Source organism: Stylophora pistillata, chromosome 12 (genome assembly GCF_964205215.1).
Source record: "Stylophora pistillata chromosome 12, jaStyPist1.2, whole genome shotgun sequence".
Classification (NCBI taxonomy): Eukaryota; Metazoa; Cnidaria; class Anthozoa; order Scleractinia; family Pocilloporidae; genus Stylophora; species Stylophora pistillata.
In genome coordinates, this window is record NC_142530.1 from 20,829,554 (window position 1) to 20,841,904 (window position 12,351).

Here is a 12,351-nt window from a genome sequence, read left to right on the forward strand (position 1 = left end):
TACAGACAAAAATTATCGTGAGTTTCCATGTGCGTCGGCGAGAGACCACCGGACAGCGGATAAGTGATGCATTTCTATTTGGGGTTAGGATCTTAATATGCAAAGTTACAGAGACCTCTGCCCCTTTTTTAACCAAAAAATTCTTGAATTTCCTAATGCCTTACTTGTCGAAAATAAGATTAAGGGCGCAGAAGTATAAATAAAAGCATTTCAAAGATACGAGCTCATTCGTTTGCTGAACTGTCAAGCTGACCTTTATGAAATATTGTGAGAAAGTACACTAGCCTAATGAATCATAAATGCACTCTCCTGGTAAGTAATACTTTTACTTTTCATTGTTGCGGCTGAAAAAGATCTTTTATAAAGAAACTTAGAGACTTGACCAAACAGCTTTCCTGACTGAAATATATTTTATAAATTTAATACGTTCCAGCTCCGAAGAGCTGGAACGTATTCAGAAGCGCGCTTTACGCATTATCTTTTCTTATGCAAGCTACAACAGCGCGCTCAAAGAGGCAGCCATCTCTTCTCTTTACGACAGGAGAGCATCTCTATCGTTTGATCTTTTTAACGACATTGTTCTTGACATTAATCGCAAGCTCGCAGGTCTGCTCCCACCTAAAGCTGAGCACCACAGGCAGCTGCGCAGCAATAGGAAGTTTAACGTGCCAGTTTGCAAGACTGATCGTCTTGCATGGGTACTCACGTCCCGTTCGTTACTCCCTTTTGGCAATTTTTTTTGTACGTGTAACTTCTCGTTTATTACTTTTGTAACTCAGTAGAATGCCAATAAAATTATTAAAAAAAAAAAAAAAAAAAAAAAAAAAATCTTTTGTTGTTAGCCATAGACTAAGGATGTAAATGTATATGTTTAAGTATGTATATTTTCTTAACACAAGATCATCCTAAGTGAAACGTTTTCATCACATTTGTATATTTTTATTATTAAGATTTTCAAACTATTTTAACCATGAATTTTGTTACTTGTACAATATACATGTAATTCAGTCTTCGGACTGCGAGGTGTTTCTTTTAATAAACGATTTATCTATCTCTCTATCTAAATAGAATCAAGAAACAAACAAAGAAACCACACAAACGGAACAGGACAAAATACTCTTTGTTACTCCACGGATATTACATTCAGTAAACCAAGCCTTTTTCCCTTCATTTCACTTGAAATGCATTATTCCAACCTTGATTCTCGTAATCACTGACCTAAGCATACAACTCGTGATTTTCCTCTGTTGACCCAAGTCATAAACATCCAAGTCGCTCACCTGACTCTGATGTTGACTTCTCCCTGGTTGTCGAAAAGTTAATCACTGTAATTGGCCACGGTCATTTTCAGAACCCTCCCACCCCCAAAGTGGTTAAACTTTTTTACGTGATTGCCCTGTTTTTGGTGGGCCAGGTTGACTACGAACTTATTTTGATTTTCCACACAGGTTGTGATATTTTTCTCATTGGCTGAGGTGACAGCTTTATCAAACTCTAGAGGGCTACGCCTTCAGTCAATATATAAATTAGAAAGACACACAGGATGTCTAGGAGGTAATCTCGTGAAAATTCATATAGACAAAGCTTGTCAAGGTGCGGAAAGGCCGTGCAGGGCGAAGTGCGATGGTGCGAAAAGAAAAGATAAAAACACAAGTAAGTAACATGTGTAAGTGACAAGAAGACCTTTATATTCTGATTTTCGTACAAGTTGCTTATCCCTGTTCAGAAGTCGTTCCTCAATAAAAGAGAAAAATTCTAGAAAGTCTGCAAGAAGTTAGGGAGGAGGTGTTTTGAAAAAATAAGCCGCCTGCCAATAAAAAATGTTAAATTATAGAAAGATGCAAGGTAAATGTATTACTTAAGCGGCGCAAGACAAGGATATCGAGTCTCTGGTGTAGATTTATTCTCAGATGCTCTGTCATTAAGTAAATGAAGTTTCATTTACCAAAAAAAAAATTCCCATCCTATCACAAACAGGTTAATGACCAGCGCATAAAGCGCTCAATGAGGAGACTGAGTTATCTGTTTTTTTCCGAGAACCATTGTATCATCAAAAATGCTTTCTCGACCTTCTCACGAGAAATATATATATATATATATATATGTTTGTAAACATTATTTTTAATTTTATCTTTTAGAATTTTCAATTAGGATAATTAATGGAAAGAGATGTATTGAGTACACTGCTGACCAGAGTACAAAGTATGCATTGAAAGTAAATAATGGAACAAATCATATCGTTTTTGAGGTAAGTTCACGGATCTATCACATACTAGACTGTCATAAAGGATACCACCCTTTGGCAAAAGTTCCTCCACGGAAAAAAATTATCTCCTGAACTCGACACTCAGTGCCGAGTACGATAAAAAGGTTCCGGAGGATAACAAACGATAGAGCCTTTGTTTTCAAATTGATGAAAACATAACAATAGGCAAAGTGTGATATGTCCGATTGAGAATCGTAACATTAAAACCCAAGTTTTCTCAACAAACAGTCAGCGCGAAGGAAAACCTGTTTCACTTTTGACATTTCTTTGAAAATTGCTGCAACAAAACATTAAAAGCTTCTAAGATATGATAAAAACACACCCCTTCGTATAACGAGATTCTAGCCCAACGGACACTCACAGATTCTGACACTATATATATGTTATTCTGATTGTAGATATCTTTACCCAAACTCGTTTTAATCAGCCAAACATTAACCTTAATGAGTCAAAAATGTGATAGGCCACACTCGGATGTTACTAAAACTGGTAACGGGGAACGGATATACAGCGGTAACCCACCTGAGAATTCAAAATGGCGGAGTAAACGATGTTTACAAACACTGACTTTATCGCTAGGTCGCCGCTTGCTGCGAAATTAGACGACTCGCTTTTATTTAACTATTGCCCAGGCGAAGCCACGAAGCCTAGTATTTCGAGGCGAGAATTCGAAGTCAACGTTTCTGCAATGGCTGCCACCATTTGTTCTGACGTCTCTCTTTGTTTTCCTTCCTGAAATCTGCATCTTTTGGCAGAGTTTGGGTATGTTGTTTGTTTGCATTACCCAACAGCATTTTTTGCAGATAAGTAGCAAGGAGGTAATATCTTAGATTAACAAAAATGAGCTAGGAAACGTAATAACCAGCCTAGTTATTAAAATTACTACATGCAGATATCTGCTTACCTTACCGCAAAATAACATCAGGAACACATCTTTGTATCGACCTATAAACTTCCATGTAAACAATAGAGAAATCAAACATTGACAGAACTTTTAATAACATTTAATTTAACAGGAAGACATGAGCTATGTCTTCAAGAATGTAGGTGTATGAATTCACATTCATGCTAATGCTTACAATAATATTTACACTTCATTGATCATATTCAAGAGAAAATGATTCCCATAATGGGCGTAAACGTCATTCAGCTGTTTGCTTTACAATATTATTGATATTGCTAGGTTGTAACGGTGAAGATTTTGGAGGTAAACTTCATTACCTTGCAGTACAATTACTCTATGAATGTAAGAATAAATGCCGCGAGCTTGTAGTTCTGAGTTGATTGTTCAAATGTTGTGCATGAATTGTAAGATACTCACCTCTCCGAGGATTTGATTTCTATGCAACCTGCAATGTGTGCCAGACAAAAACTAAATTTATGAGGCACTCGACATTTTAAAGTAAAATCCTTCAATAAAACCTACACTTACCGTCCATGCTTTTTGCTCCGACGATCGCGTTCGAAGAGCACGTGCTCAAAACTAGATGCCAGACCCTTTTGGTTCCCTTTACTCCGCCCGCGGATCTGCCTTTCCCGCATCGGTCTGATCAGCCACGAACGTGCCTGCAGCCGATGTCAACGTGGACAACCTTTTTAATCTTCGCTCGCGAAGTCAAGCCAACGGACTCCGCCATTTTGAGTTCTCAGGCGGGTTACCGCTGTACACCCGTTCCCCGTTCCCTGTTCCCCGTTCCTCGTTCCCCGTTTCTCGTTCCTCGTTCCCCGTTCCCCGTTCCCCGTTCCCCGTTCCTCATTTTCCGTTCCCCGTTCACCGTTCCCCGTTCACCGTTCCCCGTTCACCGTTCCCCGTTCAGCGTTCCCCGTTCACCGTTCCCCGTTCACCGTTCCCCGTTCACCGTTCCCCGTTCCTCGCTCCCCGTTCCCCGCTCCCCGTTCCCCGTTCCCCGTTCCCCGTTTCCCGTTCCTCGTTCTCCGTTCCCCGTTCACCGTTCCTCGTTCCCTGCTCCCCGTTCCGCGTTCTTCGCTCCCCGTTCCCTGTTCCCCGTTCCCCGTTCCCCGTTCCCCGTTCTCCGTTCTCCGTTTACCGTTCCCCGTTCCCTGCTCCCCGTTCCGCGTTCTCCGCTCCCCGTTCCCTGTTCCCCGTTCCCCGTTCCCCGTTCCCCGTTCCTCGTTTCCCGTTCCTCGTTCTCCGCTCCCCGTTCCCCGTTCCTCGTTCCCCGTTCCTCGTTCTCCGTTCGCCATTCCCCGTTCCCTGTTCTTCGTTCCCCGTTCGTGATTTTAGTAACATCCGCCACACTCGTTCTCAGGTTTAAACTTAAGCCTCTGCGCTAAATACGTATAAATGGCAAGCGCCACTTACTTTTTTTGTGTTGTTTTAAATTTTTGATGAGCGTATCCTTATTCCATTTACAGAAAGGGCAGTGTGACAATTCCACAGGCAGCGAGTTCCTTTTTGATGAGATTAAAGTAGCTGGACTGACTCGAGTGTACAAACACCATGACACGATGTACGTGGGAGTATCCACAGACTGTAGCGACACCAGTTTGTATTTATTCAATACAAGTATTAATGATAAGCGTTGCCATTTCAGAGGCTTTCGTTAAAATGTTATGCGAGGTTCTCATTTTGCACGACTTTTTTTTTTTTTTATTCTGATTTCCTCTTTCAGTTATTTAACAGGTATTTTAATATTTAAAATTTTCCCTGATGCTATCTGCAACTGCACCATAATAAGCGAAGGAGAAAGTTTATTTAGAAAAAGAGTTCAGGTGCAAGTTCGACAGGACAGGACTCAGTTACTACCGAATTTATACGTGACTTATTGCGTTAGTCTTTTGTCCGAGTTTTTAACGGGTCTGACCCGAGCGCCATGCCCCGGATGACCTCATTAATTTTCGTTCAGTTTAGTAGCCATTTCCTCAATTGGACTTAACAGTTTAAAAGTATCTTTTTTACGGCTTCCCGGACATCGATATGGCTTTTTAGAGTTTACATAAGGTGACCTCCTGCAAAATCAATGAAACAGGAACTCAAACAAATAGTAAAGAACATTAAAAAAAGAAAGCGTTAAAGCAAAGAAGCATTAGGAACGACTTCTAATCTTTTCCTATTTAAATCGAATTCAACATTTAATTGTAATATTTGAATGTGTCAAAGATCCTCGTCATGTCACCGTGATTCATGATAATATTAATAAGGATAATCTGACTCAACAAGGAACATGTATGTTTTATTTTTACCAAATCTTGTCTTGAAATTAGGCAGGACTTGACTTCCGAGAGCTCAAAATCACTTGCACATGCTTTTGTTAGTTCTCGCTTGGACAACGATAATTCGCTAACAATCAGTTCGCCAACTGCAAACTTACACTGGCGCCCTGTAGAGAAACCTTAATATGGTCCGCCAAAAGGTATTTTTTAAGAGGTTCCGAAGACTCGCTTGAAACCTACGGTGACAAGACTCTCTCATCTTTTGCACCGAACCTATGAAACGATTTAGCGTTAGATTTTAAATCTAGTCTATCTTTTAGGGACTTTTTAATCAAATTATAATAAATAAGTAAATAAATAATGAAATCTATTTCATTATCATTATTATTATTATTGTCACTTTAAATAAGTATATATCGCACAAATGAATAGTAATTTTCGGAAGTGAATAGCAAATACTATTCACCTCGGGGCAGCCGTTGAGGTTAAAATTGCACCTTACGATATATAGAGTATTAAGAGCTTCATATTTTTTTATTGTATACAAAGTTTTATATGCCACTTTTAAAATAAAATCATGTACTATTTATTATTTAATTATGGATATGATTACCTTGTGTGAGAGTTTTTTAACGCGTTCAGAGTAAAGAACAAAGAGAGGTTGGGAGCTACTCGAGATCTAAAGAAAGGGATTCATTTCAGATTTCGCTTCAGTACATGTTAAGAACTGATTCTCTTGATTTCATATTTCTTGTAATACTATTAATAGGCGCCTCAAATCGTCTTCGCCATCGAAGTTTTTCATTAATTTCATCTTCCCTGGGGAGGGGGGGGAATAGATGCATTCGGGTGTCAAGTCAAAATGTGAGAATTTTTTTTTTCGTGGACGAATGATTCTTCAAAATTCGCGGGAAAGTGCGTAGTAAATTTATTTTAGTTCGAAATTAAACATTGTGCACATCTGATGCCTTTTTCGGGAATTAATCCTTTTATTCGAGTCCACTTTGAGTCTTTATTTCCAACAATAGGAAAGACAAAACCTTATAGACATTAATGAAACATAATTTATAAAAACAGAACTTTTCTCTATCAAATCGATTTATTTTAAACTTTTGTTTGCTGCTATAATCAATAAAAAAATATAGATCAGTTTCGCTTGCGCATCTTTTTGAAAGCACATCGCCCGTCGTTGATTCCAGTGTTAAACAAACGTAAATTTGTATCAGCACAATTGGAAGATATTCCGAGGCACATCGTTTGATGCATATACTTGTACACTCCGTTATCTTTCCTCTGTTGAAAAAGGAACTCACTGCCAACTGAGTTGTCACATGCCCTTTTCTGAGAATTATAGGAGACAAAATAAAAAAAAAAAAACTTCACTCACAAACACACGATGAAGAAGCAATCAATCGTGAAACAAAACAAAACATAACCGATTATGAAATAGAAATGCTTAGGTCATAGATCCTCACTGCCACCTAAACTGTTAAACTCTAATAAGCTGAATTGTAGTCCCGTTTTATTAATATATATCAGTTATTTACCTATATATATATATATATATATATATATATATATATAGGTAAATAACTGAAGAAGGTCTCTGACCGAAACGCTTTTTATTAAAATTTTTTATATTTTTTACGTCAGAAGTTGTCCATCCTCGCAATTTTTTAAACTTTCTATATATATATATATATAATGTATATATAATGTTTCTATCCGAGAAAGACAATATAACTTCTTATTCACTCAATCGGTATGAAACGATCCTCTGAACTGTTAATAAAAAGTAAAAGTAGCCCTATCTATCATGGTTATTTTTCCTTTTTCTTTTGATTAATTAATAACTGCCTGCACCAGCACAAAACAGTTACCAAAAGCCATAGACACTAAAGAAAAATCCTTTAAATTTATACCCAGGGGAATCAAAAACTTTTCATTATATTAAACGTATGGCACAAAAAGAAAATCGTCTTAAAGGAGTGGGTGGGTGGGTCGTGCCAGGTGCATCGTGCGATGTAAATAAATGTACCGTGATTTAGGTGCACAAACAGTAACATTTTCATTCCACTTTATATCTATTGGGCTGTTCAGTTCCTCAGTACAAGATGGGTCCTCTATCGCTACACTTTTCGCTTGAAAAGAAGGGTATCAACTTGCGCAGTTCACGCTTTGAATTTTCATCCAACGAAGTTCAGCCACGTTTCACGCTTCGCACTGGACGAAAGACACGCGAAGCTGAACAAATGGCTCAAGACGCAAAAACCAACCATGATTAAACACGCAAACATAAAGTTTCATTTTACCTACCTCAAATTCAGCATCATTTGTGCCGCTCTTGATTTTTAACGCATATTTGACATTTTTAGATTGTGTATCAGTAAACTGGAAGCACCTCAAGCCTCTGACTTTGATAATTGAAAATCCTAAACATTAAAGGGGAATTGGCAAATAAAATATAAGTGATCTCTTCTCTTAGAAAAAAGCACCAATCATCATGTTATCTGGCAAAGGGAGAGTACGATACCTACCGCTGCCCTATGTCATTGTACTAAGGGATGGCAATTTAACTGATTGGAGTGCACTTTGGCGTGAAATCATATGCGTGATTTCAAAATCAAATCATTGCGCAGCACGAGTTTGATTTGAAATCACAAGTATGATTTCAGACTAAAATTGCACGACAATAACCACTTCGTTACATCTATTTTAAATCACAAAATTCAGTCGCTAGGATACGGGATTTTTTAGTCTTTATAAATATTTTTTTGATCCCGAGTAGTGAGCTGGTTTGTTACAAGTTGCAAAAGTTGTTTTTTCCTGCAATTTGACTGATTTCTTTAAACAAGCCTTCAAATCTGATTGGTTGTCGTATCTTAGAAAAAACTTCCTCATTGGCTGGGAAAGATTTAAAGCAAAATATGATGCGATTCCAATGAGAGCCAATCAGATCTCAAGGATCACCAGTGATTTCAAAACGAATCGAATAAATGTATAAGCAAAAAGCATATAACTTACTGGTGTTGACATCTCTTGTACTCGCACCATCACATTTCGCCTGACTTGGACCTTTTGAAGCTACGTGGATTTTCATGAGATTACCTCCCATACATTGGTTTTTTTTTCTGAACTCTGATTGGAGGAAAAACGTCCTGGCTTTCCCTTCTACTAGGAAGCACACTGTTATAACCTATGAATTAATAAGTTTGGTGACTTACTTTCTCAGTCTGCTTATTAAAAGACTTGAGAGGGGGCTCAATGGGGAATGATCTTCTAAATAACCATCTTTTGCTGCGTCGATGGGGTTTTCACAAAATATATAAAGGGTGAACGTTTCTAAAGAAACTGTGATGCTGCGTCGGTGGGGGTAACGAGGTAATTGGTTATATCAAATAAGTATAATTGTAAATTGGCCACCGTAACGAATTAAAAAGCTGACGTTTCGAGCGCTAGCCCTTCGTCCTTCGCTCTGACGAAGGGCTAACGCTCGAAACGTCAGCATTTTAACTCCTCACGGGGGCCAACTTACAATTATACTTATTTGATATAACCAATTACCTTTTCACAAAATAAGTTGAATAGCCCAGGAGAGTGAATAAAAACTACTCACGGTATTATGAATTACTATGAATATGTGAAAATCATATATGTCAACTGCGGTTTAAGAAATGAACGTGACAACGATCTTCGCATGAACACTACTTAAGCAGTAGTGAAAAAAAGGCCTGAAAAAGCCTTTCTAGGATTTGAACCCATGACCTCTGAGGTACTGGTGCACTGGCATTATAACGGCATCATAATTTCCCTTATCCAAAGAGTATACTTGACTATTGCTCCTTGAAGTAGTTTTTCAAGATTAGAACGTAAATACTCACCAGAAAAACTAAAGTGTGTTTTGGATCCATTACGCTTAGACATAAGAGCTGACAAAGTTTTGAGCTCTATATATGCCATGAAGCGGCCATTCTTGTTTTATTCTGGCGTTCTTTGCTTATTAAATCATTGTCTAATACATTTGCAAAATGATATATGTGCAAAAAAAAAAAAACACGTAAGAGATTGTGGTGATGTCGGTTAACCGATTCCGTAGCTGCATTTACTTTAGTTGTAACTCTATTGTTTTCAGAAGAAAACTTAAAACATGTTCCTTCCTGCTTCTGGGCTGCGGAAGTAAAATCTAGATCTGGCACGTGGGAAGGGGGAAAAATCTAGTTGAACCACAGAAAGTGGACATTGAGGGCATCCTAACAGAGGTTTTTCAAATTCTCAAGCATTTGAGACCAGATTCTCAAGCATGCATGGAAACATTGTCGTCAATAAACTACCCACGCAATGATTTAAAGTCTGAATCATGTTTTACAAATTCAAACACGTATATAAAAAGAATTCTTACAACCACCGCTCTATCTGTTTATTTACGATTTCTAAACTGACATAATGAAATAAAGTTTGATTACTCTATCTTCCTCTTGCTCGTTACACTAACATAAATAAAATAAGAGGGCTCAAAAAGTGAATAATCTTTGCGTGCACGAGAATCGTTCCCATTTCCTGTATAATTTAATAATAACAATTTAACTAAATGTACTTTCAGCACTGATAGATTTCCCATATCTGTAGCATTTTAAACTTCCCAAGAATTTAAATCTCGGACGGTCAATATTCGTATTTTTTTCCTTTTCACTGTTTTAAGTCAAGTGCATAGGCATGCCCTCACAGGAAGTGTTCGTGAGTCTCACGTACTACGCACTCAATGACTGAGTTTCTGCTTTAAAGACGGAGATTACGTTGCTAAATAAGATCTTACCGAACTCTTTCACAATTCCTTTTAAGCAAACAATACATTACAAGTCCACTTGACAATGCACGAACACACGTATCAATCTCTATATATAGTCAAAAGTAATAGTTAAATCTTTCTGCAAGAGGGCGATTTATAATCATCACCTCTTATGAATCCTGGATAGTTGACCTTTATTTTTATCATAATTATCGGAGTTGAAGCTTCCTGATTGATCAGCGTTTCGTCAGCGTTTCGTGCTCACTCTTGTGTACAACCAATTTCAGATATCCTACGCAAATATTGATTGCGGTATTGACGCTTTCGTCTTCGAGTGATGCCGCCGACTCGATGAACCTCTGTTTCAAGTAAGGATGGTCATGTCGCCATGAAAGTTCTCAACAAACACAGCGCTTACATTACAAATACACTTAAAATTCAACATTTCTTGAGCACACAGGAAATACTTATAACATCAGTCATACTGATACTTGAAAAGATCATGGCTTCATTTTAACTTCACTTAAAATGCCTTGCGATATACTATTTTATTAAATTCAATGTATATTGCTTTCCATATTCAAATCCATCATTTACTTTCCTTGGATGGTGCAATGCTGAAATAAAGCTTCTCGTATCTTCTTAAAATCTCTCTGCCATATGGTTTATTTATATAGTATTGTCTTTAATGAATCCTTTCGGCAAACATCTAGACACTGTACTTCCGTTCGTGCTTTTCCACTTTTCTATTCTTAGTGATTATGTTGAAATAAACTTGTGCTTGTTTCACCAGCCCACACTTCGACATCTTGAGGTGAACTCAACACTGCAACTTGTTGACGTACAATGAGTGAGGAATGATTTCTTAATTTCTGTGCCATTACAAGCTTCTCAATAATTTTCCAACGCTTTAAATGTGTTAAATCGTCGATAGCCATGTTTTCTCTTTTACAGTCTACTTTATTTGCGTGGGTGTGTCTATCGACAGGTAGTTTAGTGAGAATTAAAGTGGCGATACTCGCGCTGTATCGGAATGACTACGGACTAGTTTACTGGTTAAGCTGATATGGCACTATGGGTAAATAACCTTACTGATCAAACCAACTCGTGTATGTTGTTTGGGGATCTGTTGCTATTGTTTCTGTCAATTTTATTTTCTCTTCCTAAATTTCACAAAATGTTCAACCCACCGTAAAGAAACGCAGATAGTTTCCTTTTCCCGTATTTCCCAATACTTAATCGGATGTGTCTCTTATCGATGTTTCGTGACTGTAGTCCGTTAGTATTCAGTTCCTTGAGCGAATCGGTCTGTGGTCAGGCGCTTACGTGCGTGAAAACGAATGTCGGGTTGCCTACGCAAAGAATTACTCAGGAATATTCCCGTCTGAAAAGTTCCGCTTGAAAGAGGAAGATTATGTTACAATGTAAAGTCTCTTCAAACTCGTTAACCACTCTTTTTAATTACAATTATGTTACATCTGCTGCACACCGACACTGAAAGGTGGTCTCGTTTTTCTTCCCGTTAGTTCTCACATATATTCATCCGCTGGAAATAGAGGACTGATCGTGGGAAGACTGTTTTGTTTGTTAATTTCTCTCTACCAGAGGGCGATTTTATAATCAATATCCACATTGGAAGAAGCGAACTGAAGAAAAAAATTTCAATTTTGCCGGATTTGTTGTTAACGCACTAACGTTTTTTTTTTTTTTTTAAAGAAACATCGTCCTTCTGTTTTCTTTGTACAATTAACATACAAGTTCCTATCAGTGCAATTAGAACTAACTCCGAGATATTGGGCATGGTTTGTGGTAGCTGATATGTGTTTGTAGGTAAATACACCGGTATCAGTGTCCCTTTCCTCTTGAAATAAGAAATCATTGCTGATTGTTCTGTCACACAATGGCTTTTCCGAGAGAGAAATAATCGTTTCATCAATCAATAAGAAATTGTAAAAAACAAAACAAAGTAAGATCAACGACGAGAACAGAACAGGTTTTTCCTTCGGCAAAAGTTTTATTAACTGACGGTACTAAAAGTCTATGCAGAAAACTGTCTTTGTAGCTTAACGTGATGGCAGTTAAGAAGAATGTAGTGCTTTCGTTCGACAGGGTAACTACTTTATTT

General features: G+C 37.8%; 2 protein-coding genes across 2 annotated transcripts; one reads left to right on the forward strand and one right to left on the reverse strand.

Moving 5' to 3' along the window:
• Positions 1 to 236: 236 nt before the first annotated feature.
• LOC148719201 (uncharacterized) lies at positions 237 to 6,037 on the forward strand. The gene is made up of 4 exons (XM_088740527.1): positions 237 to 312; positions 1,449 to 1,653; positions 2,139 to 2,248; positions 4,643 to 6,037. The coding sequence occupies exons 1-4, from the start codon at positions 289 to 291 to the stop codon at positions 4,832 to 4,834; spliced, it is 531 nt and encodes a 176-aa protein (XP_088596653.1). The 5' UTR covers positions 237 to 288; the 3' UTR covers positions 4,835 to 6,037.
• Positions 6,038 to 7,561: 1,524 nt separating this feature from the next.
• LOC148719202 (uncharacterized) lies at positions 7,562 to 9,428 on the reverse strand. The gene is made up of 3 exons (XM_088740534.1): positions 9,322 to 9,428; positions 8,465 to 8,636; positions 7,562 to 7,872 (listed from the first exon to the last, which is right to left on the reverse strand). The coding sequence occupies exons 1-3, from the start codon at positions 9,349 to 9,351 to the stop codon at positions 7,652 to 7,654; spliced, it is 423 nt and encodes a 140-aa protein (XP_088596660.1). The 5' UTR covers positions 9,352 to 9,428; the 3' UTR covers positions 7,562 to 7,651.
• Positions 9,429 to 12,351: the final 2,923 nt, after the last annotated feature.